Source organism: Podarcis bocagei, assembly GCF_964188305.1.
Source record: "Podarcis bocagei genome assembly, chromosome: 4".
Taxonomy (NCBI): domain Eukaryota; kingdom Metazoa; phylum Chordata; class Lepidosauria; order Squamata; family Lacertidae; genus Podarcis; species Podarcis bocagei.
The window spans coordinates 93,570,941-93,598,589 of record NC_138128.1 but is presented as its reverse complement, the minus strand read 5'-3'; the positions used below and the strand labels follow the sequence as shown (position 1 = coordinate 93,598,589).

The 27,649-nt window shown below is 44.4% G+C and overlaps 1 protein-coding gene across 2 annotated transcripts; it reads right to left on the bottom strand.

The window, feature by feature from the left end:
• Nucleotides 1–211: 211 nt before the first annotated feature.
• NELFA (negative elongation factor complex member A) lies at nt 212–21,940 on the bottom strand. 2 transcript variants are annotated; one of them, XR_014007558.1, is made up of 12 exons: nt 21,609–21,880; nt 15,707–15,878; nt 12,733–12,894; nt 12,001–12,090; nt 11,373–11,503; nt 10,674–10,743; nt 9,629–9,717; nt 9,364–9,478; nt 6,396–6,625; nt 4,786–4,885; nt 2,446–3,914; nt 212–886 (listed from the first exon to the last, which is right to left on the bottom strand). XR_014007558.1 is itself a non-coding variant. In XM_081191737.1 (11 exons), the coding sequence occupies exons 1-11, from the start codon at nt 21,816–21,818 to the stop codon at nt 3,730–3,732; spliced, it is 1,554 nt and encodes a 517-aa protein (XP_081047863.1). In that variant the 5' UTR covers nt 21,819–21,940; the 3' UTR covers nt 3,562–3,729. The 2 variants fall into 2 exon arrangements, 1 of the variants encoding a protein (XP_081047863.1); XM_081191737.1 differs by lacking the exon at nt 212–886 and having other exon boundaries at nt 3,562–3,914; nt 21,609–21,940.
• Nucleotides 21,941–27,649: the final 5,709 nt, after the last annotated feature.

The following is a 27,649-nucleotide window of genomic DNA, read 5'->3' as shown; positions in this document are numbered from 1 at the left end:
CAATAGAACAAAAGAACAACCCCCATCTCTCCCCTTCCCCCAATTGTAAGATGTCTATGACAAAAATGTCTCAACAAATGTAAACCGTGAAAAAGACTACGAATTGAAAGTGGAGACAGCAAAGCAAACAGGTACAGGGAGAAGTGTAACACAAAGAACCCAACAGAAAACAAATTAGAATAGCTGCACATTATGATGCTACAAGGAGAGGTTATTAGAAAAATCTGAACTTTATTATACATACTATATTATGCTGAAAATATGTACCCAAGGACGTGAGGTTTTGAATTTACATCTGTACAAACACAAAATAGATTAGAAAACATGCAACATTTTACAAAACATTGCTTCTTATAAAGGTACCAGTTTCCCAGAGGGCTCCGACTTAAAACTTTTGCCTGGTCTTAAGACATTTCTCCAATTTCAGATTTTGCTGTGAAAATGCAGTTCCAAGCTACAGTATCAAAGTACCTTCGATAAGTTTGGCAAGTGTCACTTCAACATGATCCGTGGGGGAAAGAGTTGTGTGGTTACCAAAGGCGAGAGCCAAAGCTGAATTTTTCAAAGTGTAGTTAACCCTTTAGGGTTAAGGTCTGCGTTAAAGCTTTGTCAATGGAACCGGTGGGTTTCAATTGCTCTTGATGGCTGGGCAAAAAGAAACTGAAATTTTGTGACAGCCATTCGCGTCTGGCTTCTTTCATCACTCAGACTGAAGATCCTGGATGGATGAGCAGAACAATCTCGCCAGCGATGAGAGGAATAGCCTCTTTGTCTTGCTATGTCTGGCAGCGGTGATCTTCGTCGCATCACAACTGGGTCGCACATTTTAGATTGTATTCGCCTGTTGTAGATCTCCGCCTTTGTAGAGACTTAGCAATTTCTCTCCCTAATGAGAGGGTTCATATATTATTTTGAAACCGCCGAGAAGTCCTCCCATGTTAATGATGGGTGACCAAAAAAGAAGTGGGAATGGTTATCACATGTAAAAAGCATGTTCTCGGCCCTCTGGAGACACCCCTACCTTCAAATTGTAACATGAATTGGCTTCCTCCTACCATGAAACAAGCTGTTCAGCTTTGGCTATGTATGTCAACAGGTTACAAAAGATGGGAGGTTTCACGCAAAAAATCTCTTTACAGAGCATATTGCCTCTTAAGCACCTCAGCTGGTGGTGTTTACTATCTGTAGTTTCACATCTAGCTTCCTTCCTGCAAATTTAAACATCACCAGACCCCCCCCCAGTAAGCATTTTTGTACCCACTAAATGAATTAAACAGAAAAGGGAATGCAAACTTCCATTTGCCAAGATGTGTGGCATATTGTGGCTAATACAATATGCTATCGTGTTGAAACTAGTGTGTGCTTTGCTTACTGTTATTCATTGTCTGCCCTGGCAAGCACATCTGTATTTCAAACATCTGTACTGTTATTTCCAAAATATTCACAGACATTCAAATGCTTTCTTTATCCTCACTTCCAGAACTGTCTGATCACATTCTCAATGTTTAATTATCATGGCATGCAGAACTTTTGATCCATTGGTTTATATCATTTTAATCTTTACAAGATTAAACCTGCAACTTGTAGCTTATGTTTTAAACATTTCCATCTGAATAATTTGCCATTAACAGTCATGCCATACTCAAAACTGACCAAAAAAAAAAAAAGGAACAAGATAAACATGTCAAAATAATTAACGTTTTAAAAACAATCACATCGTTTGTGATAGCTGCTAAACTTTTTTAAAAAATCTTATGTCCTAAACACTTGGCCTTCCTATCATAGCTGAAATTTAGATGTGAGAGAACGAGAATGAAGCTCAGGTCTCTTACATCTTGCCAGCTGCCATTTTAAAACGCTCAACATACTAACCTTTTCGTAGCTTCTAATTTCAAAAATATAAAATCTATAAAAGATTCTGAATTAAACCAAAACAAATGGCCAAAAAAACGCCCACCATCCTGTTTTTAATCCGTATTACTTCATAGTCTAGCTTTAGGTGTTTACAAAATTTAATAAATATCTGACCTTTATCTGGAACCCTTTCTGAAACCTTACATTTGCTACTGATCCCTAATAATCGTTTGGCTGAGGAGCAATTTTTTTTCCTCCCAGAACAAAGGTTATTCTGTTGTCAATACTCATTCCCACCCTCCAAGTTCTTTGGGGCAAGTAACATCAAACCAAAGACCACAGAGACACAGCATGGTTACATCAGGATATAATGTAAAATAAGACCTTGTCTCTTTTCCTAGCTTTAGATTGTCTTAAGTGGATTCTCTGATCAGGTGCAGTTTGATAAATGCCAATATAAGCCTGGCTTAAAAGCTAGCATCTAGTTTGCTCCAATTTAAAGCCCGGGCTAACACAAAGCTCTTACATTGTGAATGATCTGTGCCTCTCTTTGACATCGGCTTTATTAATTTTTTTAAAAACTGTACCCACCATTTCTTGTGGAAATGCCAGTTGTAAGATTCCTTCTCTTATCGTCCAAGCATAAACTGTTGAAATGATCAAGTTCCGAAAGCATAGCAGTTAGGAAACTGCTCCGAAGGCAGTCTCCTCCGTTTCTCCCTCTGAGAAGAGAGTCTTTTGCAACAGGACCGCTGCTAAAAGGTGCTCTCCAATCTCGCAAAGCTGCAGGTAACGTCCATGTAGATGGGGAGGAAAATTCCGAAGGATGCCATTCCTTGACAAATGCATCCCCAGCAACGGTAGCTAAATTAACCCTGGAAAAATCAGGGGTGAGCCAGCCAATTGCCAATATGACTCGTATTTAACACATTCCAACATGGACACAGGGATGCTGTTCCAAATTAACTTCATGCCATGACATTCACAGACACTGTTTCAAAGGCCAGTCTTTGGTAGATTCAAAAGGTACCAGCTGGGCAAAAAAAAAAAGGCAGGAGGGAAGAAGGGCTGGTTCCAACATAAAAGCAACATGCTTCCATTTCTCAGAACTTAGTTAAGTGACCCCGAAGCAGAGCTGAACCTTTAAAGAGCCGAGGGCAAATCAAGAGTCCTGCATTTCCACACAGAAGAAATTAGGTGCCATCCAGACCAAAACAAATCCCTTAACCTTTTGGTCTTTAGTGCTACTTTACATTTTTAAAAATGTATACATGTAAAAAAAGGTAGCCCGTTTACAGGACAGATGCATGTAAGTTGATGTATCTGCCATTATGCAGTTCTATGAATCGACTGTGTTGTTGGGCTTTACACAAACAAACAAACAAACAAACAAACAGCGTTACCCTTCATGTTTTCACAATCACTATTTTGGGGGGGGGGGGCATCCAACACGCCCTAAGCCAAAGGAGAGAAATGCAGCCATGCCCATTTTAAACGCAGAACCTAGAGTCAAACTAGGCATCGCTGCTGCAAAAAATGGTCTCAACTGGAAGGCAATTCCTCTCAAGACATTTGAACATAAATCTTTCTGCAAAAGGTAGAAGCATTTCAGCTCTTCTTCAATCTGCTGCAATCGCTGCACAAGCGCGCGCGCACACACACACACACCCACCCGGGACTCTTAGACAAGAATAATAAAGACAAGCATTGCCGTTCTGCTCTTTTTCTTCCTGCTTCCGGAACTGATCGCCACAAGTATTCTGGGTGGTTTACAATGAGGCCTAAATGGGAATGTTGTTCTGGCTAGTCAACACACTATGTACAATGCTGGCTTATTCTATGGTCTGTTTGGTCTACACTTTATTACTGAATTGTTTAAGAAACGTTAGTTATTGGTTTGTATTTCTTCAGTCTGGTCCACTGGCCAGTGGCGTAGTTCATTTCAAAAACCGTGTCCACCAGCATTGTGGTGCTTCCTGTGCCGTCAGCCTTTGGCAGCAGTTCCGTGTGTTCGCTCAGTTTGATCTGAATTATGTCGCCCTGTTCCTGACAAGGGTTTTCTGTGGAGGCAACAAGAGACACACGTCATGGGCGGGAGCTTAGCAAACACAAAACGGTTCAGGCCAGGAGCAATGCAGAAAACAAGATCTGCTCTGGTACACACCAGCAGCACCCTCATATACTTATTTCCAAGTCTGTGCTGCTATTCTGAAATAATTGCACCTACGACATTCAAGCATAGCTTTGTATCTCAGTGCACACAGATCCCCTACTCCACCCCCAACAGGAAGGTCACTGCAATGCCTCTGGGATCATTAAGCAGCCTTTTGCATCCCGGGCCTCTGCATAAGATGTCTTCATCTGACCTTGCCAGTTATCCCTGATCCTGCCAGCCACAATATCTGAGAGATCTGCATTGGCTCCCACTACGTTTCTGAGCACAATTCAAAGTTGGTGCTGACCTTTAAAGCCCTAAACAGCCTCGGTCCTGTATACCTGAAGGAGCATCTCCACCCCCATCGTTCAGCCCGGACACTGAGATCCAGCGCCGGGGGCCTTCTGGCGGTTCCCTCGCTGCGAGAAGTGAGGCTATAGGGAACCAGGCAGAGGGCCTTCTCAGCAGTGGCACCTGCCCTGTGGAACGCCCTCCCAGCAGATGTCAAGGCAATAAACAACTATTTTACTTTTAAAAGACAACTGAAGGCAGCCCTCTTTAGGGAAGTTTTTAATGTCTAATGCTGTATTGTTTTTAATATTCAGTTGGAAGCTGCCCAGAGTGGCTGGGGAAACCCAGCCAGATGGGCGGGGTATAAATAAATTATTATTATTAATTAATTGTTGTTGTTGTTGTTGTTGTTGTTGTTATTACTATTATATCCAGGCACCTGGCTTTGATATTCAAGGCAAAGAAATACAGTTCGGAATACATGCCTCTGGATCCAGCCATGAACCCAAGGATGAGAGCCTTCTCTGGCCTTGTGACTTTGTTTGCGGTCTTGAACATTTCTTGCGCTGCATACATTTGTTCCTTCTGCAAGGAAGAGTCAGTAAGATTTTATTTCAGGAGAGGAAATGATCGGGAGAACAGAAAATAACTTCAAGCATCCAGCCTCATTGTTTCTCAATTGACAAATCCCTTATCTTGTGCAGGAATAGAAAAAGCATCAGTGCCCCTTGATAGAACCTCAGAGCTTTTATTCTAATCTAATTTTCATATAGTCAAGAGCGGTACATTGGCCAGAGCTCTTCATATTCTTGCAGCTGATATTCTCTCTCTGTCTGTGTGTCTTAAATCTATCACTATGTTCCAAGACAGAGGTACAGAGTAGGCCATCACTTGGGTATCTTTCTAGGGGTCTTTGATCAAGTACTGAAATAGAAAGGTAAATGAATGCAAAGCCCTCTGGGAGATAAACGGAAGCCCCAACCATCAGCCAATTGTTGGGGTTTAAAGAGCAGAACAGGGCTCACCAAGAGCACCTAAAATCAGCTGAACTCCCTGGTATAACCAAGGGGGCCTGGAGGAGTCAACCTGGATTCTAGCTGCTCCCCCCCCCCCCAGTGCTCTATGAATCCAAGCTGCTTCCTCTGGAGAGTACGAAGTGCCCCACTTGAAAATGTAGTTATTATTTTTCTGGGGGAAGACCCTTGAATCCCAAGAGCTCTTTCTGTGGAAGGGAAAATCTCTGCTTTTTAAGAGCATATCCCCCCCCCCCCGCCCGCTCTAAAGAGACTTCAAATGAGTTCCACAATCAGGGTTGCAGCATCTTCAAAGGAGCATCTTCAAAGGAGCTTGCTGCAGCCACCATTCAGCTAAAGGGCTGTTGCAGGAACCTCTCCTTCAAGCCCTTGGCCTGAAGCCATTATGACATCTGGTAACTGGCAAGTAAGCGGTCTTACCCACTTCTCAAAATTGGCTCATGGGCACAGGTGGAAGATTGGTTGTCACAACATAAAAACACAAAGTATGTGATAAAAATAAAAACTAGAACAACCCAATAACCCCACCAACACATTTCAAAGACCTTGTTAAAGAAGAACGTTTTTGCCTGGCGTCTAAAGGCGTATAATGAAGGTACCACCTGAACCTCCTTAGTGGGTCATAAGTTGTATACAAGTTGTATACAACTGTATAAGTTGTATACAGTATTGAGGTCTATTTGTAATCAAAGCAAATCCTGAAAGCGTTCTTAAAGAGCTACAAGGTAGGGCTGCCATACATTCGGATTTTCCCGGACATTACCAGGATTTCAAAGGCAGAATTGACATTGGGGGGGGTGTGGATTTCCGAAAGGCGGTGCTTTGCCCTGGATCTTGAAAAATCAACAACTTTCAGGGCATCCTGGTTTTTACTTTTTGAAATGTGGCAACAAGGTTTTTAGCATCCATACCCTGGAATGTTAGCGGTCTTATGGTTTAGTACTACCCAGATCCGCATATTCATAAACAAGATTGCAAACGCATGGCTATTTCTGTAGAAGCAACGGAAAGGATCCAAGCGAATCGTCTATATGCATTGTGAGAGAGTTCTCTTAGCTTACTGTTAGAGAGAGGTTCTTCTTGGGCGGCGCTTGCTGAGGAGGAGCTGCCGGTGGCGCCTGCACGGCTGGAGGGGCGGCGGGAGGAGTCACAGGAGAGGTAGGCGTCACTGCAGCTGTGTTGGCGTTACTGTTATACATGGGTGTCCTTTGCTTAAACTGAGTCGGGACAGCAGTGCCAGGGGGCGTCGCAGGCTCTTCTTTTGCTTGCAAGGGTTCCCGGACAGAGCCAGCTGTTTGCAGCAAAAGATGCCATCAGCAACAACAAAATGGTGTTCGTACTGTTTACTCTCATTACAAATTTTAACGCTTCCCTACTTTTCACTAAAGGATAACATGTAACTTAGCAAAAAGGTCCCCCTCCGACAGGCAGTGACAGTCTCTCAACCTTCTTCCTGATGCCCTGCCTTCATTTACCTCGCTTTTGCTTGTCTGCTTTTCTGTCTTCCTTGCTTGCCGCCACAGCACAGGGAAAACAGGTGATTGCAGAAACCCAGAATTCCTCAGGCCATACGTGAAATTAAAATCCTGAGTGCTGCGGGGGCTTGAAAGACACCGTTTGGGTACAAACTGAGATTATTCAACTGAAGCCTTTCCCCAGAAAGAAACAGCACACCTGCTTCCTGTCAGATCTGAAATCGCCAATCGCTGCTTGAAGCTTATGTTCGTTTCTCTCAGATCTGAAACCTTTTCTCACATCCCTCCCTACATACGCTCACAATTCTAATTTCAAAAAGAGAGATTCTAAATATTACAAAGGCAAGAATCGATGCACAAAGGTTATGCACAGAGGGTAATGTGAAGAACCACGCCATGCTTCCCAGATACAGGGGGAAATATTCTCATGACACTTCCTCTGGGTAAAAAAAAGAGAGAGATATAAAATAGCACCACGCAAAGGCAAGATCCTATAAAATTAATGTTATGTGCTTCAGTCCAGTCATGGGACACGAGCAGGGGAGGAAGGCATGACCCAAAAGGAAAGCCACATTTGGGCAACCTACAGCCCTCGGCTACTCTTCCAGAGCCCCACACGCCCAGGCACTTTCCACCCATCAGCCGTCAAGTGGGCAGCAGCGAAAGGATCCCTCAACTAAACAGTATGGAGGCAGAGATGTTGTCCGGTTGGGAGAACTGTGAAGTGGAGGTTTCAACCTTCTCCTCCCCTCCATGCTCCTGAGGCAGCTACCAAGTGACATCTGTGCTGAGGGTGCGCTGGAAGAAGCTGAGGTGAGAGAGAGTGTGTGCAAGTGTGTAAGCGCCCTGCCCATTGTGTCATAAAGGTAAAGGGACCCCTGACCGTTAGGTCCGGTCGCAGCCGATTCTGGGGTTGCGGCGCTCATCTCGCTTTATTGGCCGAGGGAGCCGGCGTACAGCTTCCAGGTCATGTGCCCAGCATGACAAAGCTGCTTCTGGCGAACCAGAGCAGCGCATGGAAACACCATTTACCTTCCCACCGGAGCAGTACCTATTTATCTACTTGCACTTTGATGTGATTTCGAACTGCTAGGCTGGCAGGAGCAGTGACTGAGCAACGGGAGCTCTACCTGTCTCAGGGATTCGAACCACCAACCTTTTGATCGGCAAGCCCTAGGCTCTGTGGTTTAGACCACAGCGCCACCCGTGTCCTACACAGCGCCACATTGTGCCATACAGCCACCAAATGCCTCCCCACCACCAGATATGGCCCTTGAGGACAAAAACATTGCCCACCCCTTCTTTATGCCACCTGGTTTCTGTTTCCTCCGAAATGCTTATATTCTGGTTTGCTTCTGAAGTTTCTGCGGGTTCTGGTTTAAATGCGACACCCGAAACCCGGTAATCTTTGAGATTATCCCAGGAGTTCAGACAATTACCTGGCGTTGAAATATCAACAGCCACATCTCTCTTTTTCACTCAATCCTTTACGAAACTGCTTTGAGGTTTTATTACAATCAAGCAGCCTAATAAATGCTGTGAAATGTAATAAAGAAGCACAAAGTGACCAAGTGTACTTTGTTGCTGCACAAATTTCCTCAGTGCTTTTTCAAGAACCTTTGAGGAACTTCATCTTTGCATCTTGGGATGTTAACTGAGAGAATCCTGTCATTTTACAGAAATGAGTGGATGTGGCAATTAGGGCGGAAGCTGACATAACTAATCTAAAGGAAGATGAAACTTCATCCATCACTGGCCAAGCAAGGTCTCTACATGACAGCACACAGACCATGCCCAGAAAGGATTCAAGGTCTCAGGAAGTATTATTCACAACAGGTTTGATTCTGCTTCATACATTTGCATTGTAACTAGGGAATCTCCAGTTTGCAGGCCTAATCCGGCACACCAGGCCTCCCCATTTGGCCCGGGGAGGATGCTTCTGGCAAGCCATGCCCATCTGCCCTACACCTGATGTCATACATGTGGGTCAGGTGGTGGGGTCTCCCTCGAAGTGGCTTAGCAGGCACGGCTGGGAACCACCTGCAACCCTATGCGCAGGGCTTCCCAGTGGCTTGCAATGCTGTTGCGCCGGGCTTCTGAAGCACCAAACACCCAGCTGGTTGCGAAACACTGATGAACTGACTCTGACAGGTGCCAATCAACTGATGTTGGATGACTGGCAGGTGAGTTGTTCCTTCCACCTGCCGGTGTGTGTGAAGATAAGGATTGAGCTTACTGAGCCAAAAATGTTTCCCACCTCAGCTCTAGGCAATATTGTTATTATCTTTGGGCTTATTATAGAAACCGAAGCCCTGCACATCTTCCTTGAATTCAGGTATTTTTGGCTGTTTGAATTCAGAACAGATTCAAAGCTTGCTGCAGGTGATGTGTCCTCGTTTGACTTGCACTCTGCGCACTGTTTTAAAACATTAAATAAACCTATTCTAATGAAAGTACTTGCCATAGCCTTTTGAGTGTCGTCGTTTTTACAATGTGGAACATATCAGTAACGAACACATTCAGAAGTGCAATAATGGAAAATTGTGTCACTTACCGGGCTGCGTGGTGTCGGAACTTGGAACATAAGAGGAAGATGGAACAACACTGGGTGCTGCAGGCAGATAGCTCGTAGAAGCCAGGGCAGGGTCATTGTTCAAAGAGGCAATTTTCTGTAAAACAGCACATGCATCCTTAAACTATTTCAAAAATAATTTTGACAATTCAAGGGTACATTGTTCGTGCCTGTGATTGCAGAGCAGAGCCCTACATGGATGAGGCTTAGAAAGCAGCCCAATATATAATAATGTTCTAAATCCTACCTGAGTAGATACGAGACCAGCAGCATAGTCTGGAGTAGCATTTTCGACGACTGTCTCTTCTTTCGCTTGCTTTTCCACCACTTCTGTATCTACACCGATAACAAACATAGAAGCTAGTTAGCCATGACTGCTGCCTTGTTTTGGTTACCCAAATAAAGAATTTTTAAAAATCCAAAATTACTTCCGAATTTTGAATTCTCTCCTCCCCCCCCATTTTTTTTATTGGTTTTCACAATATTATAAACAAACAAACACATAAGACAAACAAACATAAATCATAGCCTTATTGAAATTTACACTTATTAACTTTGTTAAATGACTTCCCCACTTCCCCTTGGTTGAATTTCATTGCATGTCCTTTTAACGGTTTCCCAAATCATAATTCTTATAAAATTTAACTTAAACATAAACATCCCCTTAAATCTTCACTTTATGAAATTAAACATATTAATTCATCACTTAACACAAATAAAATCCTAAGCCGAATTTTGAATTCTCTGTACAAGCACGGATTCCACAGGGGAATGGTACTAGAAACAGCTAGAAGTAAAGTTTGGGCTGCAGGAACTCAGAACAGACATAACTGTGGCTATTCTATTCTATTCGTTTTGCTAACTCTCAGATCCAGCCAAATTTGTGTACAAACACAACAGAACAATTCAATTTGCCTCACTAGGCAAGTCGAAGCGCATGGGAGTCTTCATATAGTAGTTTTGCTTTATTAATGAAAACAGATTTAGATAGATGAATCAATAGTCATTTATATATTCCCTCTTGTTTCCCTGCATGTATTTTTCAAATGATGTGTGTTACTATTTTCCAAACCTCTCCGCTGGTCCGCAAGCAGGTGCCCTATTGTGAATTGTTCACTCTCTCAAGCCTATCACAAGTTAACAGACAATTATTCCATATTATCAAATCTCAACTCCCTATAATTCCACAGCAGCTTTAACAGAACAGAAAAGCAAACAATTAGCCTTTAGCTCTAAATTTAATTTGACAGATTAAGTACAACAGACTTATGTTTGTAACCCTATATACTAACCTAAGGTCTTTCTTCTCCTTTTCGCTTCCCGGCCAGCACCAACCGTATCCAACTCCGAGATGTCGAGTAACTACAAATACACCAAACGAACACTTACTTTCACATTTATTGCAGAGTTTACTAGCTTCTGATGCATGGATTGCCCTGTCTACCTTTTACACTTCCACATACGTGCATCATGTTAGAGCTACTTCCCTTATGCAATATTAACAGGGGGAAGCGAATTTAGTACAGTGGTACCTCTAGATACGAACAGGATCCGTTCCGGAGCCCCGTTCGCATCTAGAGGTAAATGTAACTAACGATGGCACGTCTGCGCACGCGCACGCCGCTTTTCGCCGCTTCTGCGCATGCATGTCATTTTGAGCGCTTGCGCATGCGCTGAAACCCGGAAGTAACGCGCTCCGTTACTTCCGGGTTGCCGAGGAGCGCAACTCGAACACGCTCAACTCGAAGCATATTTAACCTGAGGTATGACTGTATATGTATCCATACTGTACCTCACAATACCAAAGAGTACTGTGATTTTTTTAATTAAAAAACAAAACAAAACTGTGTAAACAGGGATGAAATAATGAAATAACACTCAAGCTAGTTGGACAAATACACAGGGCTGTTGTTTTTTAACTTTGAAAAGACTGGATATTCAGAAGCCAAGGGAGAGTGTCAAGGAAAGCACACTTGAAGCTGCATAAATACCTTTACTCCTCTCTCTTTGCGCAGAGGAGTTCTCGAGGGTGGAATCGGAGTTCTGTTTCCGGCAGGGCTAAATACACTTGGAGTAGTGGGATTCCTGAAAGGTGCTTGTTTAGGTATCCCTTTGAGTGGAGCTATACAAAAACAAAAGGGGGGGAATAATAATAAACTTAATACTCAATAATGATTTAACTCACATGTGGAGAATACTTTTATTTTTAATATATCTTTATTATTTTATAAGGGAATCTTTGAATGACTTAATACTTTATTATCCCTGTGCTGTATCTTTGCACTTTTGTCCTTCTAGGCTGCAAAGTTTTATGTTTTCGCATTTTTTTATTCTTTATCTTCTTTCTTTTTGTTATCTTTGCACTTTTTAAAAACAAGTCAATAAAATATTTTAGAAGAACAAGAAATACCTAGCATTGATTAAATAAAAATGTGGGAATTTCAATGTTCTAAGATAACACAAAGGTATTATTCAAGAAAGGGGGGGTGCGACTGCAAGATTAAATACTCATTCTATCTATCTATCTATCTCTTTATATATATATATCCTTCAAAATAGCTGTTTCATGCTTTGCATATATACGTGTCTCTTAGATCTAAAAGAAAATTAAAATCCTACTTGTTGTATCGATCTTTTTGACTAGCCCTCTTCCTTTGGCATGGAAAGGCACTCCAGCTGTCTTCTTGAGCTGCTGTGCAGTTTCAGTAGCTACAAAAAATAATTCTAATTAATACTCCACCAGGAAAACATATCAAGTCATTCTTAAACAGGGCTCTTCATGGAACAATTAAAACTTGACCCTCTCCGGAAAGAAATCATACCGCTCAATAATGCACAGACTGGATTTGCATACAGAGCTTCCCCCTTTTTAGTGCTATACCTGGAACTGGAAGAACCCCTGGTCCTAGCGTACCTGCACACTTTTCATTCTAAAATATGTTGATATTGATCAATGCCACCAGCTCTCAGCCCACCCATTCCAAAGGACCTTTTGTATTGTGCATGCCTGCCTTTCCCCTTCTCACACATGACATGATTCTTGCCCCTTTAAACAACTCTGTAGAACAAAGGGAAATTTTAAGGTGTGCAGCCTAAAAATCAGAAGCGAAAGAAGAAAAACGTAAAGCTGTCAAAATTCACTGTTCTACATTTATCTTTTTTAAAGAGAGAGAGATTGGGTAGGGAGAGAATGGTGGGGCTCAAAGTTCTAGACTACAAAGCATCAAGACTTCCTCCAAGACTGGTTTTAGCATCTCAAATTCTACTGTGCATGTTGCATCTTTTTCAAATACTGTACAATACTGAGGCTATTCCTCTGGTGTTTTTCTTAACCGGTGCCATGATACTTACACTTCTGCAGCAGCTCTGCTCGGAGAGTAGCGCTTTTTGGTTTACGTTTCAGCTGGAAGTGCTTCACCGGAGGAGTAAGTGGTCCAGCCAACGTGGTCAAGGCGTTCTTATTTAAGTACTGGCACTCCAGCGGCAGCATAGCTGACGATTCACATTCACTCACTATGTAATCAGAAAACACACAGGAAATGAGTTCCTGTAAGAACCAACATTAAGAAAAGCTTCATCCTTTGGGCAGACAACTACATCTTCCTCCCAACTTGGAAGACCAAACGTTTTCTCCATTTCCTCAAGTTATTTTGCCCATCACGTTCCCCATGGGGAGCTCACTTGCACAGCTAATCCAGCAGACTTGGACTACTGATGGCCCATGACTTCATCCCAGCTTTCTCCAGAGATCGGCTGAGTTCCCCACGTGTAATTCAGCTGTGCAGCTGAGCCGGCTTTGTCTCTACATGTCTTGCACCAAAAGTCACATATGGGGGCAGGAGGGCATGGCTTGGGGAAAACGGCTTCCTGTGATACTTGCACTGGGTGAACTTTGGACCATGGGGCAGAGGCTCCCTACCCTGATTTACACCATGGCTGTCAACCGTCCTCTATTTGGCGGGAAACTCCCTTATCCCAGCGCCATGTCCCGCTGCTGTCCCTTATTGATGATGTCCCTTAAATTTCCCAGGTTTCAAAGGAAGCAGCTCTTCTCCCTCCCCCCCTGCCAGCCAGGGAGGAGGGAGGCTCCAACTGTGTTGCTTGGCTACCCAGCCCCCTCCGGCCTCCTCTCACCAGCCTCGGCCCCCGGGAGCCCCTCCCCGCCGGGACTGGCGGGAGCCTCGGGCCCTTCCACCGCCATCCTCCTCGCAGCCACCAAATTGAGCATCTCTACCTGGGGCCTCTGCCCATCGCCGCCGCTCCTGCTAGGCCGTACTGCGGCTGCGCCGCCGAAGGACCCAAATGAGATGGGCAGCCTAGCGCGACCTATGAATTGCTGAGGAGCCTTGAGAGGAGAGTGAGGACAACCACAGAGAAAGCAGTTCAGAGAAAGGAGGAGGAAGAGGAGGCGCTGGCAGGTGTTCCAAGGGCTAACCATAGAGGGGGAAAGCGGAGGAAGGACCGCAAGCGCTTCTCCCATAGATTTGTAGTGGGAGACTAACATAGATGGTCTGATATGCGGGTTTACTTCGGGCGCTATTCCCCCTCCCTTCCTCCCGCCCCGCCTGGTGGAATTGAGAGCTGCAGATGGAGCACGAGAGAAAAGATACAGAACTGCAGCAGCATCTTCGTAGTTTGGGCTTCATTTTGCGTGAAAAGTGGTTGCTGCTTGTAGTTATTTAATTGCAGTGTTTCATCGACTGGTGTCTTGAGCAGCAACCTCTGGAAACGAAGGGCTAAAAACCGGCACTGCTCTCCCAAATTATCTGGTCCCTTTTAACTTCGTATTTCAGCTTTCTGACTAAAATCCCTTATTTTGGCTGCTGATCCCTTATTTTCGAGGCTGCTGGTCCCTTATTTTCAAATCTCTAAGTTGACAGCTATGATTTACACTCATCAATTCAGGCAACTTGTTGTGCAAAGAGATTTATATTTTGGAACAGCCCTCCCCCAATATGTAAGCTGAGAGGGGGGGCACATCAAGCAGTGAAACGGAAATGTGCTGCCCCCCTGCCGACAATGGGCTTCTCTCACCTGTGTTGTGGCAGCGCCCACAAAGCACTGGCTTCCAGCGGCATCTCACTGAAATGTCGCGAGATTTCAGTGCTGCTGCCAACGCCCCTTTTCCACTGGCGGGTCCCTCACCTTGCCTCATAAGTGGGCCAGGTCTGATAAGCTGACCAGGTATGGGGTTTTAGCCTCCTTTTCAGACTCAAGGAAAAGTGGCAAGAGCACAGGCTATATTAATAAATAATAATAATAATTTTTATTTCTACCCCGCCCTCCCCAGCCAAGGCTGGGCTCAGGGCGGCTAACAAGCAATAATAAAAACAAGTTGAACGAATACAACTTAAAAACAAGATTAAAATACAACATTAAAATATTGAAACATTAAAATATTAAAATGCAGCCTCATCACAGGAGGAGAAAAAAGAAAGAGGGGGAGGGAATCAAATTGGCTCCAAGCCAAAGGCCAGGAGGAACAACTCTGTCTTACAAGCCCTGCGGAAAGAAATCAGATCCTGCAGGGCCCTGGTCTCATGAGGCAGAGCGTTCCACCAGGCTGGAGCCAGTGTTGAAAAGTCCCTGGCTCTGGTTGAAGCTAATTTAACTTCCTTAGGGCCCAGGACCACTAGGGTGTTGCTATTTATGGACCTTAAGGTCCTTCGTGGGGCATACCGGGAGAGGCGATCCCGTAGCTACGAGGGTCCTAGGCCGTGAAGGGCTTTAAAGGTCAAAAGCAGCACCTTAAATCTGACCCTTAAATATTAGCACCATCTCACGTCCCTTGGGCTTTACCACCAAGCCATCAAACATATCCTGGGCTAGTTCACCTCGCCTGGGCCAGTTCACTCTGGCGGAGATCCCTCTGTGGGCCGGATTGCGCATGCGCGCCCGCAATTTCCAACGTCTGCATCTGCGCAGATGCGATTTCCGGTGTCTGCACAGACATGATTTCCAGCTGCTCAGTTCAGGGGCTGCTTGTGGGCCGGTTAAACAACCCCCGTAGGCCACTTGTGGCCCATGGGCTTTAGGTTGCCTACCCCTGGACTAGATAATACTCATGGTCCCTTCCAACTCTACAGTTCATGTTCTGCCCCTTGGGTGGGTGACATTTTCTGTCAAATGCTCCCTTTGAACTCCCCTAGATTCCACCTCCAAAAATCTTTCCTCTGAGCCTCAGACCCAGAACACCTGGCAATCCTACCCCTACATCCTGAGAAACGCAGGATTAATCTATTAATCTAAATACAGCCCAATCCATGTTTTACAAAGCAAGCGCAATACAACAATTTCACGGGAATTTACATGAAAGGAGACCTACCTTTTTCTCGCAGTTCTCCTAAAATATCCTGAACATTGGGATTCTGCTCTTCCAGATCAAGGTTCAGGGAACCTATATCGGGAAAGGATTTCAAGATATCGGCCACCATTAAGACCCAGGGGTCCGGATCCAAGGTCGCAAGCTGGATGATTTCTGTCAGTGCATTTTTCATCTAAGAAAAAAGAAGAGAGAAGGCAAATCAAGAGTGGAATGTTCAAAGCACGTTAAGAGCTGCTTTCTCAAAACTTTACTGAATAGGCCAAACCTGCAGCTCACATTCACTGGGGTAAAAGATGTAGAGTAAGGCAGTGTTCCCCAACCTTGGGCCTCCAGCTGTTTTTGCACTACAACTCCCATCATCCCTCACTAGCAAGACCAGTGGTCAAGGATGATGGGAATTGTAGTCCAAAAACAGCTGGAGGCCCAAGGTTGGGGAACACTGGAGTAAGGAGTAGGGAATACAGTGGTACCTCGGGTTAAGTGTTTAATTCATTCCGGAGGTCCGTTCTTAACCTGAAACTGTTCTTAACCTGAAGCACCACTTTAGCTAATGGGGCCTCCTGCTGCCGCCGCACCGCCAGAGCACGATTTCTGTTCTCATTCTGAAGCAAAGTTCTTAACCTGAAGCACTATTTCTGGGTTAGCGGAGTCTGTAACCTGAAGGGTATGTAACCCGAGGTACCACTGTACAGAGGCAAATTTGCCCATCCCTACATCTGTACACTGACCACTGAAGGAAAACGGGCAGTGGCACTGCTACGGCCCTCTCTCCAAGGCTGATGCCCTTCCTTACAGCGAGGCATCGTGAGCAAGGTTGCCCCCAAAATGTGCCGGTTTAAAGTTTAGTACGAGTAAACTGTGAAACTTTAAACGGTATTTGTCAGAAGTGGCAAAGGTGCAAGTGCTCTCTGGTCATCTCACCCACAATTTCTCTCCCTGTGAAGAAGGACCCTTCCCTCACAAGTAAGAGAGTCTCAAAGGGTCTAGGAATGCCCACGGTGCTGCCCCAAGTGAAGCGGCAAAAGTTTTCCATAGCAGGTCTCAGAAGCAGGCATGAGTGCACAGGGGGAGGTCTCAGATAGCAAAACGTTTTGAGCCAGCCCCCACCACACCCTGATATCACTTAAATAGCAATGAGGTCTTCTATTTTTTTCTGAACAACAGAGGTTAAATAATACTTTATTGCACAGTGAGGAACGATTTTCCTCTACTTAAACAGAATACAAAGCATTTTAATAACAGTGGTACCTCGGGTTAAGTACTTAATTTGTTCCGGAGGTCCGTTCTTAACCTGAAACTGTTCTTAACCTGAAGCACCACTTTAGCTAATGGGGCCTCCTGCTGCCACTGCGCTGCCGAAGCATGATTTCGTTCTTATCCTGAAGCAAAGTTCTTAACCTGAAGCACTATTTCTGGGTTAACAGAGTCTGTAACCTGAAGTGTATGTAACCTGAAGCATATGTAACCTGAGGTACCACTGTAAATGTTACTCCAACACGGTCCATTTTATAAAATGGTCCATTATACAGTCATACCTCGGGTTAAAGTAACTCCAGGTTGAGCGTTTTCAGGTTGTGTTCCGTGGCGACCCGGAAGTAACGGAACGGGTTACTTCCGGGTTCTGCCGCTTGCGCAGACGCTCAAAATGCTATCACGTGCATGCGCAGAAGCAGTGAATGGCAACCCGCGCACGCGCAGACACGGGTTGCATTCTGCTCAGGATGCGAACGGGGCTCCGGAACGGATCCCGTCCATATCCAGAGGTACTACTGTACAGTATAGGGTACTGCAATGACAGACATTTGAGAGACACATTTTAAAAAAAATATTTAAGCTACGGATTTGCTTTTAAAAAATCAGAGCAGGAAGAATCACAATTATTACAACATACCTCTAATTTAGAACAAAAAGAAGCTTGATTAAAAAAGGAAACATATGATAACATCCTGTTAAGGACAAACAATTTAAAGCAATTATACAGTATAAGCTGAAAAATTGGGAGGTGTGTTAATGAAAAGTTACATAAATATTCTTAAACTGTGGATAGTATTAACAAATGCGTTGTTACCCAAGTCCAAGGAGAGTCACATGGTTGTAGAGAAGATCTGTGATGCCATTCTTAAGATTACTATATTCAGCTTTTGACACAAAGAGGAATGGCCAGTATTGGAAAAGTTCATAAGCATTACAAAAATGAAAAATAGACTTTGAAGCAAAATGGAGTGCTAAGGGAGTTGGGTGATTTATATATAATTAAAGCATTACAGAGAAGAAATAATTCTCTCTGTCTTCTGAGGATAGGGCAAGGAACAGTGTATAAATTAGTCAGATCAATATAAGGTGACTAGGGATACCTGTGAACCTTTCTTTGCAGATAGCTGCCTGCTCATCTAACCTTAACAGACTATGCAGCAGGCAACCTGTTCCAGACTAAGGAACTGGATCTGATGATCCACTGGATTCCTACGCACACATTTTCTAAGAATGGGGAATCCTTAGGTTCAAATTCCTGCTCAGAAAAGCTCAGCAGGTGGCAATACAGTTTCAGCTTGAGGGATTGTTTTGAGATTTAGCAATGTCTCAATAAAAAATGTTGGGAATTAGAATTAGGACCTTTCTTGCATATTTTGGTATTACACATGTGGCATATGTTGGGAGCATTACTGGAGATGTCAAAGTGCAGGTGCCAAGTTGGCACATGTCAACCTGTAGGACAGAGACCAGTTTTACTGAATCCAGAAAGTTCCTAAGTGCATTGAAATGAAATGAAATTTATTATGGTCCCAGACCAGATTCACATACCGTTTCCTATGTGCATTTACTCCAAAGAGAGGCCCAGTTGTTTCAGTGGTTCATGCACACATATTTGAAAGTAAGTGCATGAAACTGCAGCCTTAAAAGTGATGCTGCTTAGATAGAAATCTGCCTTTTGCTTCTAAGACGTAACTGCAGTGCAAAAGAAATCCAACTGCAGTTTTGGATTCTGCTGCTAGATTGTGGAAAAGCTCTATTTAGTTGCAGATCAGTATGCTTTCACTGCTCTAGCAACTATTTAGTACCATTTAGCATGTTTCCCCAGGTGCATTCATGCACCTGGAAAGGATGCTAGCAATATCTCTAGCTCACAAAAACTGGGATGCTCAAATCAGTTACTACGGCTGCCAGTAACTGCAGTTGACTGAGGCACATCACCACTAGTATTTACTTCCAGCTTTCCTCTGAATGGTTACCTATCTATTTTCTGGACCTATCAATATATCTGATAGTTTGTTTTCCCCATGGAAACAATCACCAATGCCCTAACAGCAGAAATGGTATTGCATGCCCATACTAGTAGAGCAATGCTTCAAAATGATCTTGCATAAACCTAAAAGTATAATACTACGTAGAGTAAGAATGCTGGAACCCACTGAAACAAACCATTAGGTTTGGAAGATCACATAATCCTGGGATGTGGCTCATAAGCCATTTGGAAATCACACCCTGTAGCACTAGACCTTACTTCCCAGTTACGACCAGCAAATCAATATTAGCTAAAAATGGGAATTCCTCTCTAAAGCAGTCATAAAGACTTTAATAGATATTACACTCCCAAGCCAGTATTAAATAAATGTACTGCCAAAGCCCATGCCTACAAACAGTAGCAGAGTTTTCTAGTGGGCCTTTGCAATTTTGAAGATGCCTGTGTTGCCATACATAAATTTGTCGTAACATTGCACTATGTGATTTATGTGCTTTTATCCTTTCGTTTCAATAAACCAAGGTTTCCTTTTCCAAAATTTGGTTTGTTGCACACACACACACACTTCAGAAAAGTGCCTACTGCTTTCAGCAAAAGGGTGTGCTCCTCTCTGGAAGGGAGACGTTTGGGGGGTTGAGTGAGAAGCAGATGCTCATGGGATCAATTCAGACATTTGTATGGAGTCTTTCCCTGAAGCTGTATGAAAAGTACCGTATTTTTCGCTCTATAAGATGCAGCAGACCATAAGACGCACTTACTTTTTGGAAGAGAAAAACAAGAAAAAAGATATTCTGAATCCCATAAGCCAGGACAGCAAGCGGGATCGCTGTGCGGCGATCCCGCTTGCTGTTCTGGCTTATGGGATAGCTGCGTGCAGCCTCTCCCAGCCAGGGAGGCTACGCGGCTAAGCAAGAAGCCAGGACAGCCAGCGGGATCGCAGCGCAGCAATCCTGCTGGCAGTCCTGGCTTCTGACTTAGCCACGCGCAGCCTCTCCCAGACAAGTGGAGCCTTCATCCCCTGCCCGGGAGAGGCTGCGCACGGCTAAGGCTCCCGCAAGAGCCGCGCTCCCTTTAAAGAGCCACACACACGCTCCACGCGGCTCTTTAAAGGGAGCGCTGAGCAGAGCCTCCCGCCTGCATTCGCTCCATAAGACGCACAAACATTTCCCCTTACTTTTTAGGAGGGGAAAAGTGTGTCTTATAGAGCGAAAAATACGGTATACCAACGCCTTTCTGTGGTCTTAAGCAGAACAGCCCAAGTAAAGCACTAGCACTCAGCTCTACTGCATGCATAAACCAAGTCTGGGATGAAGTTGGGAAGGGATCTTGCTTCAAACTCTTGCAAGAGATGGGCTGGGCCAGACTGAACGTACATTGGTGATGTGATATGGCAGAAGCAGGCAGTGATTTCTGTTGAATCACCTAGTGCCTACTTGCTACTAATATTCCCCCCCCCCCAAAAAAAAGAATTAAGCACATCTCCATCCGATTTCCCCTCCCCCAAAAGCACTTGTAAAAAATTCGGAAACAAGAGTGCATTCTCTCAGGGTATCATCCAGAGTTTAACATTTTGCCTTATCCGATTAAAAGGTCACAACTTATGGAGCCTTGCTTTGGAAAAGGGGGTAAAAAAACCCAGTCAGGTGGACCTCAGGAATATTGTGAGTATTTGTGTGTTTGTGGGTGTGCATAAATAAGAGATCGGTCAATGAGGAATTGCAGCCCACCCCCGTGAACAAGGAAAACCCATATTGCAGGTTTGCTGCAATGGACCTTGGGAATAGTTTTGAGTATTTGTGTGTGTTTGTGTGTGTATATGTGTATAAATAAAAGATCATTCAATAAGGAAGGGCAGCCCACCCCTTCAAAAGTGCACCTCATGGTAAGCAAAGGAACTCGGGAAAATTTGTGTTTGTGTGTCTGTGTGTGTATATAAATAAAAAAATCACTCTATGAGCAAGTGCAGCCCACCCCTTCGAAAGTGCACCTCAAAGTAAGCAAAGGACCTCAGGAAAAGTTTGAGTATTTGCGTGTTTGGGTGTCTAAATATAAATGTGTATGTGTGTGTAAATAAATAAAAGATCACTCAATTAGGAACTGCAGCCCAGCCCTTTGAAAGTGCACCTTAGGGTAAGCAAAGGACCTCGGGAAAAGTTTGAGTATTTGTGTGTTTGGGTGTCTATTTATAAATATGTGTGTGTGTGTGTGTGTGTGTAAAAATAAATAAAAGATCACTCAATTAGGAAGTGCAGCCCACCCGGGTGAAGGAGGAAAACCCACCTTGCAAGTCTGGCTGCAACGGACCTCAGGAATAGTTCCGAGCCCTTTCTTGGCGCGCATCTATATATGTGTGTGTGTTGTTGTCGTTGGCACCCGTCTGCCTCGGCGGGAGACGATGCAGGACCTTTTCCCTACGGTGCGTGTGTGCGGCGATGGGATGTGCGTCCACCCGAGCCCCCTGTCCCACCCTGGGGCGGAGGAGAGGACCCCCCCCCTCACAGATGGGCCTCGGGGGGCAGGAGGAAGCGGCGCCCACCCCGGGGGGCCGAAGCGACAACTGAGGGGCGCCGGGGCCCGTCCCCGGGGGGGGGGGGTCCAGGCTTCCCTCATGGCTGGTTGGGGGGTGGGCGGCCTCCTCAGGGGTCTCTCCCTTCGCCTCACCTCGTCCACCGCGCGGCGAGGCAGGTGCAGCATCCCCAGCAGGAGCTTGAGCTTGACGGGCGACGAGAGGCCGTGGAAGCAGAGGCGGATGTTGTCCACCACCGAGGCCGTGAGCAGCGAGGCGATGCTGGGCGGCGCCCACAGCTCGTCCGCCGAGCCCAGCTTGTTGTGCAGCCACAGGCCGGTGTCGCTCTCCCGCATCGACGCCATCTTGGAGCGGGGGGGGTGGAGGGGAGGGGAGGCTCTCGGCGGGCATTTTATGAAGACACCTAAAAAAAAAAAAATGGAGGGAAGGAAGGAAGGACTACAGCCGCAAGGCCCCGCGGCCCCTTTTCCCGCCTCTCTCCGTCCGTAACGCAAAATGGCGCCGCCCACGCGCCTGGGAGAAAAAGCTGAAGAGGTCTTAAGAGCCGGGCGGCGCAAGGTCGCCGTGCAAAATGGCGGCGCCCGCGTCAGGTCAAGTGAGAGAGAGAGAGAGCTTCCTTCCGGGCAGCAAAATGGAGCTTTTCCGTACGGGAAGATGGCGCCTCCCAGCCAGGATGGGCTTGTGCGGAGGTCGAAGAGCGGCCGTTTCTTTTTATATCCTGTATATAATCACACACGCATACACACATATTTATGATATGTAAAATGAATCATGGAAATAGAAGGAAGGAAATCATTGATATTATAAGGATGTAAAATGAGTACTTTAAATTGTAAAACCCAAACCCAGACCCTCTCCACAGATAAAGTACAGACACCATCCAGTAGCCAAACCATAGTGGCACCTCCGGATGCTGCACCCCCCTGCAATCCCTACACAGATCTGGCTGGCACAGGGCACAAAACCACAGCTCGCCCCTATACACGAAGCCAAGCCAGAGCACAACTAAGTGCAGTACAGCCATCTTCTCAGAAAAAACTCTTCACAAGGTCAAGAGGTCAAGACACGAAAGCTTTAGCAACTAATCCACACCTAATGACCCTCCTAAGTGGTACTCAGAATATCACTCAAGAAATCACTCAAGATATCCCTCAAGTAATTAATGAACAAAAGAAGAAAAGACACACTAACCTGGGAACTTCCTCTCTGCCCAGAACGTTGGAGGCTATACACCACACCCCCTCAACAGTATTTATAGGAACTCAAACACTGAGATCCTGCTCTGTTCCAGTAACAAGAAGCCGAAAGCACCAGCCTGAAGATGACGAGTGAGACCTCGTCGAAACGTCGCCTAGACACTCCAACTCTTACACGGGAAGACACCCGAAGACACCAAAACCTGCATATATATATATATATATATATATATATATATATATATATATAATGTTCTGTTTTACAATTTAAAGTATTCATTTTTACATCTTTAAAATATCAATGACTTTTTTCTGTTTCCGTGGTTCATTTTACATATCATAAACCTCTGCATATTTTACAGAAACCATACCACCATTCAGGCATATTGCATCCATCAAAACATCAAAACTTGCATTTATCTTAATGCTGCCAGTGTTTTCGGCTGTACCCAATTATTTCCCATATATTCAATAAATGTTTTCCAATCTTCTCTAAACGTATGTTTTTCTTGTTCTCCGAGTGTATATGTTAAGTCTGCCAGTTGTGCATCTTTTGTCAACTTAAGTTGCCATTCTTGTTTAGTTGGGACCTTGCTCATTTTCCATTTGAGGCTAACGAAACACGGGCCGCTGTAGTAGCATACATAAATCACCTTTTTTGACACCTGGGAATTTCGGTCTGAATTATCCCCAACAGAAAGGACTCTGGGTTTGGGGGGAAAGTACTTTTAAACATTTTTTTCAATTCATTATGGATCATTTCCCAATTCTCTCTTACCCTTCTACTGAAGAGTGCTGTTTCCACGGGACGCAGCAACCGTTTTTCACTTTGCTGCTTCAGAAATCTTTTGATAGGGAATGCCCTCAGTGGCTCTTCCATTTACCAATCTGTCAAATACAGCAGTGGTGGTGGTGTTGTTATCAGTGCTCTTTTTTCTACAGAAAAAAGGGCTGGTACTCATCATGAAATTGTTACAGTGAGTGCCACACTTTTAACACCGGGGGGGGGGGGAGGTGCTCGTATTGCATGTCCCCTGAGAACCCCCAGAAAAAAGCACTGATAATTATATTTATGTATGTATTATATTTATGTATGCAAAGTGTTATGTACTTAAGTTCTCACCCTGGGCCAGCAGGGGGATACTGTAGATAGTTTTCACTCAGGTCCACATATGCAAATAAGGGATTGAAAGTGACGTTCAGTGATTGGATAGTTACAGAAAATGGTTACTGTTGCGTTCTATATAAGCAGGCTGGCTGAACCCTTCAGTTCAGTTCTGTTCTGGCCTGTGAATAAGCAAGAGCTGTTTGAAGAATCGCTGTGTCATCTGATATGTTCACCCACAACTTAACAGGTACTCTGAAACATGGTAGCCTCCAGATGTAGAGGCAGAGCATAGGAGAGGGCTAATTTTCTTTTAAAGCCATCCAAGCTGGTAGCCAGGTTGCAAAGTTCAGGTCCTAAGAGGCCATGGCAAACTTGTTTTTAAAGCAGTATTAGTAAAAATAAAAAAGAAGTAAATTTATTTACTAAGCAACAGTATTAATAAAATAATACAGGACGTAACGCATCCGTAATATAAAATTTCATAATATAGAAAAGGCTTTGCGAAGTTCCTGGGCATTAAAACACAGTTTCCCTTGTGCATCTCAGATAGCTGTGATTGTAATATTTTGCCCTTTTAAAAGCAAAATATTACACACCTACAAACGCAAATCCAGCTTGATTTGATATTAAACCTCTGAATCGCCACAAGAATTTACAGGGATTTTATATAACTCCTTTTTGTTGCTTTTTTTTTTGCAGGCAGTTCACAGAGGGCTATTCTCTGTTACAAAGCTATTAATGTCACTCAAAAGAAACTGAACCATTTGTGCCAGGGAAATGCAAAAAACAACAACAATCTCTTGGGTCTCTATATAAGTGGCAGACTAACAGATAATGAGTTGTATCTTCCACCTGAGGTTGACCACAAATACAACGTCTGTCTGCGTATGGAACCTTGTAGCAGCCATCTAAGCCTTCAGTGGGCATCACTTGGAAACTCAGCTTTTAATAAAGGCATTTCTTAAGGAAGTGGGTGAGTGTTTGGTCCAATAACTAGCTCTAAAATGCTCTGTTCTCAAAAGTGGATTCCAAGGGGGAAATTAGCATTTCTAATTAGTTGAGGTCCCTTCTGGATTCTATCTACAATAGCCAGTCTCTTGGTTGAGACTTACTCAAGGTCAAAGCACTTCTGGAAAGGTCGGTTCTGGAAAATAATAACAGTCTAAAACATATTGTCAAGTATGGGAAACAAGCAAGATTAACTGGAGCTTTTAATACAGGATGGCAAATATGACCTGTAGGCATTACTGAAATTTGGTGGAATGACTAATGACTGGAATGTAGGAATTAGGGGGTATAACCTGTTCAAAAGGAACAGACCAAACAGGAATTGGCAAGGAGGAGCATTATACATAAAAGATGTGTACACTTGTGAAGAAATCCATGACCTGGAGCATGGAATGACCTTAACAGACTGGAGAACTAGGCGCAAGCTAACAAAATGAATTTCAAAGGGGACAAATGTAAGATTTTGCATTTAGGCAGGAAGAACCAGATGCACAAGAACGAAATTAATCCGTTCCACGAGCCTCTTCGTCTAGCGGTTTTTCCGTCTTGCAAAGCAACCCTATTAGCGGATTAGCGCTATTAGCGGTTTAGCGGCTATTAAAGGATTAGCGGCTAAAAGGCTATTAGCGGCTTAGAAAAAGGGGGGGAGCGAAAAAAAATCGGAACACTTGCAAGACGTTTTCGTCTTGCAAAGCAAGTCCATAGGGAAAATCGTGTTGCGAAGCAGCTAAAAAACGGAAAACCCTTTCGTCTAGCGGGTTTTCCGTCTTGCGAGGCATTCGTCTTGCGGGGCACCACTGTATAGGATGGGGGACACCTGGCTGTACGAGCTGTGCATGTGAAAAGGATTTAGGGGTCTTGGTGGACCACAAGCTTATTATGAGTCAACGGGGATGCAGCAAAAAAGGTGAATGCTATTCTAGGTTGCATCAAGCATAATGTCCAGATCAAGGAAAGTAATAGTACCGCTCTATTCTGCCTTGGTCTGACCACACCTGGAATACTGTGTCCAGATCTGGGTACCACAATTTAGGAAGGATGTTGACAAGCTGGAACATGTGCAGAGGAGGATGAGTAAGATGATCAAGGGTCTGAAAACCAAGCCTTATAAGAGCGGTTGAGGGAGCTGGGTATGTTTATCCTGGAAAAGAGGAAACTGGCATAAGAAATGCTTCTGGCCTACCTTATCTGGTTCTCCAATGCCTCAGTCAAATAACAGGTGATTAATGAATTTCACACACTACATACACCATTTACCTACCTCAAGAGAGCTTTCCACTCTCTAAGCCACTCTTGGGAGCCAGTGTGGTGTAGTGGTTAAGAGCGGTGGACTCATAATCTGGTGAACAGGGTTCGCTTCCCCGTTCCTCCACATGCATCTGCTGGGTGACCTTGGGCTAGTCATACTTCTCTGAAGTCTCTCAGCCTCACTCACCTCACAGAGTGTTTGTTGTGGGGGACGAAGGGAAAGGAGAATGTTAGCTGCTTTGAGACTCCTTAGGGTAGTGATAAAGTGGGATATCAAATCCAAACTCCTCCTCCTACTCCTCCTCCTCCTCCTCCTCTTCTTCTTCTTCTTCTTCTTCTTCTTCTTCTTCTTCTTCATATCCTGAGGGAACTCTACATTTGGAACAGTGTCACTTGTTTCTGCAACTGTACATTACACCATGCGCGTGCCCCCCCAACTTATACGTGACAGACTTGCGTGCGACTGCGCATATGCGCAGTGCTGGGAAATAAATTTAAAATTCAATTCAAACCTGGAAATGGCAGGAGAGAACTGGAAAGTCCTCGTAGCTGACGAGGAGACCCTCCCCAAAACCCAAAGAGGACGTCAGTGAGGGCAGAGGAAGTCCCAAAGATACTGGAGGAGCCCTGGGGCTTTGTTTAGGCTACTCAGCCTCCCTGCCTAGCCACTAATGTGCAGGGTAGCAGCTGGTCCCAGAGCTTCAATTCTAGTTGTGGATATTTTTGGATACAGTACAGTATTTTTTGTCTGGATTGGAGAAAGACCAACAGAGAGGGTGTTTTGAGCGTGCTCCCTATTTACGTGATTTTCACTTAATGCTCACATAAGTGGGGGAAAGACTGTACTGTAACCTGCTTTGATTCATTATGGCAAAAGGCAAGTAAATTAAATAAAGCCTTTTTAAAAAACAACAACAACAACACCACACACACAATTTGATCCATTGTTTGACCATGTGTATTAGCATAAAACTTTCTACCCTTGTATCTCCCCCTGTTTTCTTAAATCTGAGTTCCCAAAAATAGGGGGCGTCTTATACATGGGGCATCTTATAGGTGGAAAAATATGGTATATTTCTGCCTCTGTAGATGTATGGGAAGCAACATATACGCTTTGGGGCCGTATATCAGATGGCCAATGTGGAGACTTCATGAAATCCAGAGGGTTCTCTTACAATTTGTAATCCTTTTTTTATTTTTACAATTGCTGACTCTTTCATCCATCACATCCAGAGGTTGGGGGTGTAATTGTGTAAAAGAAGCATTCTGAATATTGGATTTGATTGGTTAAGAGGCTGGTGGCAAGAAAAGATAGCTAAACTGAATTTATTCCTCCGTTCCAGTTGTGACTCATTACCTCTTGGACGCTCCATCTCAAAAGCAGCAAACTTAGGGATAAAATCCCTCCCCCTATTTTCTCTCTCGTCCTTGGGTGGGGGGTTAAGCATCTTGCCTGATAAAGAGTTCTGGAGAACTTGGGGGGGGGGGGGAATGTTCATGATTCTGCCATATTTTAGATAGTCCTGGTAGAGATATTACAGTACTGCGGCTTTGGGATTAAAACTAAGGCAAGTCTTGGTTGACTTTTTCCACTGGGGTGTTGCTTCCCTCTTTA